Below are 6,933 nucleotides of genomic sequence, written 5' to 3' on the forward strand. Positions count from 1 at the left end.
ACTACGGAGGCGAGAGGAGAGGGGGACCGAAGACAGGGGCGTGAGCGGCCGGACAGAGGCGGGAGCAGCGGAGCCGTGTCCACAGTACAGCCATGTGGAGGGGCCAGGTCGTGGTGCCGCTCTTACTGTGCTTACTGACCGTGGCTCTGCCCGGTGCGAGCGGCGGCTCCGGCAGGTTCTGGCACCTCACGGACCTGCACTGGGACCCCGGCTATGAGGCGGCGGCGGCGGCGGGACGGCCGTGCCCCTCGGGCGGCGATCGGAGCGGGCCCGCCGGGCCGTGGGGCAGCTACCTGTGTGATTCGCCCTGGAGCCTGCTCGAGTTGGCCGCCCGGGCCATGCGGGAGCACCTGGCCACGCCGGACTTCGTGCTCTGGACCGGGTGAGAGGGGCCGGGGACACCGGGGCTGGGCGGGAGGAGGGTACCGGAGCCCATTCGGAGCTCGTGGTGTGTCACGGCTCTTCCCATGGTGCCCGCCTTGAGAAGGAGAGCGGAGAATGTGCCTCGTAATGTAAAACAAGGGTTTGGAGGGAGGCACAGCCCCAGCGAGGGCTCTCGGCGCTGGCAAGAAGCTCGTGGCAGCGAGGTGACAGAAGGATCACAACTCACTGTCTGTGCTTTGTGCATCCTGTCCTGACGTATGTGATTCCCGCAGTGGCTCTGAATACCTGCAGTGCCCAGGGGAAGGATTTATCTGAACTCATGGGTTTTCTCACTTTGACCCTCCTGATTCCCCCCATCCCACTAGGAGCAAGTGGGAAAGGGATGTGATTTTGAAAGACAATAGAGACAAGAGTCACTCCCCTTTCAAACTTCCAAACGTGGGCTGGCTGTTCGAGCACCCGGCGCTGCCGGTCGGAGCAGTGGGAGGAGAGATGCCGTCAGATCGCGAACTGCTGATCCTTGCAATGTTTCCCAGGCAGCTTTAGTGCCTGTGATAACGCCTCAGGGCAGAGGGAGCCTCTCCTTCACACCCTGGCGCATAGGCGCTTTAAGGGAAAGTGAATACTGGAATCACGGACTATCCTGAGCCGGAAGGGAGCCACAAGGATCATGGATTCCAACTGCTGGCTCTGCACAACATTCCCACCCTGTGGGATCCCTGAGAGTGTTGTCTGAACACTCCTTGACTCTGGAGTGGAGTCATCTTCCCAATGAGAAATTTCTTGAAACTCTGTCAGTGTTTTGGCCAGTCAACATAGCACTGATTTCTGCACTCAAAAGCTTAAACTCTCTCTTCTAGGGGCACAGAGAGGAGTTGGCAAGTTTCTCTGCCTTGCTCATTGCTGTAAGCACAGGCTCTGTTAGTCCCAGACAGTGACTGTGCTCCTCTTTTTCTAGAGATGACACTCCCCATGTCCCCAATGAGCAGCTCGGAGAAGAAAAGGTTCTGTACATAATCGCAAATCTGACTTCTCTGATAAAAGAGACATTTCCAGGTAGGATTTGAGGGGAAGGGGAGTGGGGCATAGAGACTCATGGGAAGGGTTAACCAGGATGGAGAAACGACAGAATTGGGACAGGGAAAGGCACAGAAGGGCTGTCTGTGGTCACTGGGACTTGTTTGGTGGCCTCAATTCTGCTGTGCCACACATTGATGCACACTCATGTTTCAGGTTAGCTCACTCAAGAGACAGGGAAAGAAAAGTTTCTATCATTAACAATTAAGGCAGAAAAGGCTGCAGGATACCCTCAGACATAACCTGTGCCAGCAGGGAGCCAGCAGTGTTACTGCTGGTGACAGCTCAGTCACTTGGCTGTGGGTGGGTTGTCCCAAGGGTGCATCAGAGCCGGTGTGGCCCCGGAGGCAGAGGGTGACTGACCTTGGCAAAGCTCTCTTCCCATGGCTGAGAGTGCCTCTGGGAGGAGCTCTGCAGCCCTGACCTCCCCTGAGCCTCCTTTGCTCTGTCTCCAGGTACTAAGGTCTATGCAGCGATAGGCAATCATGACTTCCACCCCAAGAATCAGTTTCCCGGGAAGGAGCACAGGATCTACCACCAAACAGCAGAACTGTGGCGGTCCTGGCTGAGTGATGCCTCCCTTCCTCTCTTCAGAGCAGGTCTGGGACCACTGGCTCATGTTTAGAGCATGCTGGGGATATGAGGAGGGGTAGAATACCATGAATAATTTTCCTTGTTTTTATGCTCAGAACCACAGTATTCCTAGAGGATTCATTCAGAGGTAGGGTCCAATTTAATGCTGATTTCTGTCTTGCAAGAAGAGAAATTATTTTATACTTTAGTCTCTCCTGCTATTGTCAAGTCACTGGAAAGAAGGCAGAGTGGTGACCTGCAGAGGGAGGAAAAATATCTTTAAAGGTAGCAGCTGGTGCAGGCAGTGCTGGGGCTTTCCAGAGCTGCCCAGCTCCTGGTGCTGCCCATTGTACCCATTCAGGTCCCCCTTCACCAGGAGGGGCAAGAGAATGACAAGAGACACACAGGGAAGGGTCACTCCAAATCCTGGAGTGTTCCAGGCAGTGACCCTGCTGTGACTATTGCTAAGGAGAACAGGGAGAGGTGGAAACAAAGGCATCTGGGATCACAGCCAGCAATGTGACCAGATCTCCAGCTCTTTCTCTGTTGGTTGTATTTTTAAGGAGGTTTCTACAGTGAGAAGCTGCCTGGCCCAGGGATGAGGGGACGGATAGTTGTCCTCAACACCAACCTGTACTATGACCAGAACGATGAGACAGCTGGTGAGGAGGATCCTGCAGGGCAGTTCCAGTGGCTGGAAGAAACACTGATCAACGCCTCTAGAGCAGATGAAATGGTATTAAAAAGACATAAAAAACAACTTGAGCTTCTGCCCAGCCCAGAAGCTCTTCCTGCTCTGCTGCAGTTGCAGCTGGCTGGTGCTCCATGGGCTGTGAGGGCTCTGTGCTCAGGGCAGCTCTTGCTTTTGTAGGTTTACATTGTGGGGCACGTCCCTCCTGGCTTCTTTGAGAAGAAACGGGGCAAGCCCTGGTTCAGGAGTGGCTTCAACCAGCGGTACCTGGGGATTGTGCAGAGGCACCACAGGGTGATTGCTGCCCAGTTCTTTGGGCACCATCACACAGACAGCTTCCGCATGTTCTACAGCGACACAGGTACCTGTTCTGGTCACCCCAGCTCTGACAGCTCTCAGAATCACTGTCCAGGAGGGTTTTTGTGTGCCTTTTGGCTGAAAGCAGCTAAGAAGCCAGCAAAAGCTTCTGAAATGATTCAGGCAACAGTGGTTCTCTTCTCTACCCCCTGTAACTTCTGCCCTCCTTCCCATTCCCTAAAATACTGTTTCTCCTCAATGCCTGGAAGCTTCTTGCCTGTTCCATCTTGAGGGGTTTGGGCATTGCTGAGGGACCAGTGCTGACTCTGTGTGTGTGTGTGGGTGGCTCTGGGTGAACATCTTTGCTGCGTGTGGTTTCCTGTGCCATCCTCACTGCAAGAGCCTTTGTGTCCTGGTTTAGGGCAAATTTGGGAGGAAGCTTCCAAAGGGATCCCTCTAGAAAGCAGATTCAAGTGGCCCTTCCCCACAAGTGGTTCAGGAAAATATTTCCTTTTCTTATGTGGAAAAAGTGGAAAAAACCTGTTTATTTAACAAGCAAAGTATTCACAAGCATAAAAAAAATGAATAATATTAAACAAAAAATCTCTCTCTCTCTGTTCTGAAGAGATGGCAAATTCAGAAAGTCTTTGCTGTGGGGTGTAGCTCAGCTCACCCAGTCTCTTATCAGTCCCTCCAGTGCTGGAAAATGCCATGTCCCAGCCCTGGTGGGCCACAGGTGTGAGCTCCCAGTGCTCTTCTGGATTTTTAGTCCAGAGCAGTTCCAAGAAAAAGAAAAGCCACAGTCCGGAAACTTCTCTGCCTCAGCTAGCTAAAACAAAAACCTAACTGAAAAGCAAAGGACAGCCCTTTACTGCTGTCAGTGCTGCAGACAATGCAGTGCATGAGAAGCAGTGTGGGGGAGCAGGTGCAGTTTCTGAAAACAAACTCTGCACTTCTTCTCTCCACCTTTGCTCTTGGAACCAGTCTTAAAGGTGTGGAATTTAATATCCAGAATAAACAGAACAGAGGTTTGGGGATACAAGCATCATAAAGTCACCCTAGGACACTTTGCCAGCATTGGGGAGCCCATTTCTGGCTGCAGCAGCCCTGTGCTCAGTCCCCAGTGTTGTTCCACGTGTTAATCTTTGTGTGTGTGCTGGTACAGGGAGCTGGTGACAAAGGTGCTGTTAGCAGCCCAGTCTTGGTGCTCACTGTGCTGGGGACAGGGTGTGGGACAAGCCATGGTCTCCAGTCACAGTTTGCTTTACTCTTCTCTGAAGGTGCTCCCATCAATGCCATGTTCCTGGCCCCTGGAGTGACTCCCTGGAAAACAACATTACCTGGAGTGAGCAATGGAGCCAACAACCCTGCACTTCGGGTGATCGACTATGACCGGGACACCCTTCAGGTCTTGGTAGGGGATCCCTGTGTGCACCACACTGCTGCTCTGGAACAACTTTAATTCCCCCCTGCAGTGGGAACAGGCTTTTCAGGATTTCTCAGTCCACAGAAGCTGAGTGGCAGTGTGGGAGAGGACTCTGACCCATATTTCAGCCTTGTGTCTGGCACAAAGATTTAGTCAGAGCGTCAGTGAGTCAAAGCGTGGCCCTGGCAGCCAGTGCATTCTCTGGGATGAGTCCCCCTGGGCAGGGTCAGACAGTTTTTGTGGTGTTCTTCATGTCTTTAACGAGTTTCCTTTGCCACTTGCTTTGCTCCCCAGATAATATGTATCACAGGACTACTCTTTGAATAACAGACTTGTCAGACCCCCTCCAAAACCTTTAAACCATCTGAAAAATTATTTGTGTCTCTCTACTTGCTAAAGGGAGGCATTTAGAATGGATCTGAATTGAGGTGAATTGTAGGAGCAGCTTCCATTTCCCTGTTCTCTGTCTCTTGTTTGTCAAGAGGTGGAGGACAGGTGCCTATGCCCTCCTTTGTAGTGGATGAAGCTCTCTATAGTTGCTCTGTTTACATGGTTATGGCATAGAGGTGAGTACTAAAATATGCTGTAGAAGGTGGGGAGCCAGTGAAACAGAGAGAAAAAGGGCAAGAGACTGAGAACAGAAGCTGTGAAAAACTTGATTCTTCAGTTGTTCACAATTGAGAAGATAGCTTTGCTCAGTGAGTAACACTCCTGCAGCCTTTGCTTCTGCCACTGGACAGTGTTGATAGTAACTGAGTGATGTCTGAAGCAGGCCAGGCTCAAAGCTCCTGAGGTTTGGAGGTTAAAGTCAAGCAGAGCAAAGCCACCCTTTAGGAAACAGCCTCTGTTTGGGGTGGCTTCTGGAGGGCCTCACCTGAGGTGTCCCCAGGTGCCCATCTCAGCCTGAGATGAATCCCATCAAGGGCAGTTGGGCCCTTGGGGTGAGGGGTGCTGCAGTGGGAGCTAAGCCCAGTCCAGTGTCTCACTCCAGGGTCAATCTTGTCCTGCTGTCTCCCCAGTTCTGTTTTTCTCTCCCTCAGGATATGGTGACTTACTACTTGAACCTTACTCATGCCAACATGGTGGCCTCACGACAGAACAAAGTGCTCCCAGCGTGGGAGGAAGAGTACAGGCTGACTGAAGCCTTCCAGGTCCCTGATGGCTCTGCAAGCTCCATGCAGATGGTGCTGGAGAGGATCTCGAGGGACCCACACTACCTGCAGCTGTACTATGAGTTTAACTCTGCCAGATATGACCTGGAGCTGTGCAAGCAGGAATGCCGTGTGGATCACCTGTGTGCCATCAGGGAAGTCGATTTTATAAAGTACGAGGAGTGTGTGAAAACCAGCAACTCTGCCTCTGCTGCCAGCAGTGTTTGGCTTTTGGTTTTCTGCATGTTCTTAGGATTTCTCAGTCCTCAGTGAGTGCTGTAATGAGCAAGAGCAAGAGAAAAGGAGGAGGGCATGAGATCACACTACAGTGCCTGTGAATTGGTGATTTTGCCATTGAGGACTTACTTGGAAACCAGGACAAAATTGTCAATGTTTATTAAAAGCCCTGGTGCTGATTTGAAATTTTCTAGACAAGTTGATATGTGAAGAGCAATGCTTTTGAGAGCCTTTTTGTGCCAAAGTGACTGCAACAAGGAATGTCTCACCTCTGCTGGGACTGCTGGGGCAGCCTCACAAGTCAGATGAAGACCAGGCCTCCCTGTGATAATGAACTGGCAAGGCTGAGGGTAGGGAGCTGCCACATGTTCCAGAGGCATTCTGTGAGCTTAGGGAATGCTGTCAGCAAGTCTTTTGCTCAACACTTTTGCAAGTCTGCACAGCTGGTGACTCAGGAAGTTTTTATGTGGTGGCTTTGTTCCACAGCAGCCTGTGGCTTACGAGCAAAGCGAGATGGGGGTAACAGCATCTGGACTTAGCAAACTTTGGTTGTTTCAGTGCTGAAATACGATCATTTGCCCCTCTGTTGTGGAGCATAAATAGCTTTTTCACTCTTCTGTGCTCTCTTCACTCGCCTCCACTGAGTTCCCTCCCTCAGCTGGGCTTGAGCTGAGTGGGATCTGACCTGATGATTTACAGCCTTGGGTTCACCAGCAGCTCTGAGCCCTGGAGGAACCAGTACACGGTGCTGGTGCTGGACCCCAGGTGGGGCTGGAGGGGTGCAGGAGGAGTGCTCTGTGTTGTGTGGGGGTGGCTCTGGGCTCTCCCAGGGGTCTGATGTGGGGGAAAGTTCTGCTTTTTTTGCTGGGGTTGGTCCTTGTCTCGGAACCACACGTGATGTGTGGGTGCTCCAACACCCAGTTAAGGTCAGTGCCTCAGTGTCCATGGGCACACACCTCACTCCTCCATGAACACCCCTCTCCTTCCTGGGCTGCAGCCCCTGCCCTGTCCAGCTCTGTGGCACCAGAGCTCCCTGGAGCAAACACAGATCTGAGAGGGGGGAGACAGGTGGTTATTGCTGGTGTTGCCTGTCTTGA

At 52.2% G+C, this 6,933-nt stretch overlaps 1 protein-coding gene across 1 annotated transcript; it reads left to right on the top strand.

The window, feature by feature from the left end:
• The first annotated feature begins 10 nt into the window (after positions 1-10).
• SMPDL3B (sphingomyelin phosphodiesterase acid like 3B) lies at positions 11-6,350 on the top strand. Its single transcript, XM_066335171.1, has 7 exons — positions 11-382; positions 1,343-1,440; positions 1,917-2,060; positions 2,598-2,770; positions 2,906-3,086; positions 4,303-4,436; positions 5,489-6,350. Exons 1-7 carry the CDS (start codon positions 93-95, stop codon positions 5,870-5,872), a joined length of 1,404 nt encoding a protein of 467 aa, XP_066191268.1. The 5' UTR covers positions 11-92; the 3' UTR covers positions 5,873-6,350.
• Positions 6,351-6,933: the final 583 nt, after the last annotated feature.

This window comes from Sylvia atricapilla, chromosome 24, assembly GCF_009819655.1.
Source record: "Sylvia atricapilla isolate bSylAtr1 chromosome 24, bSylAtr1.pri, whole genome shotgun sequence".
NCBI lineage: Eukaryota > Metazoa > Chordata > Aves > Passeriformes > Sylviidae > Sylvia > Sylvia atricapilla.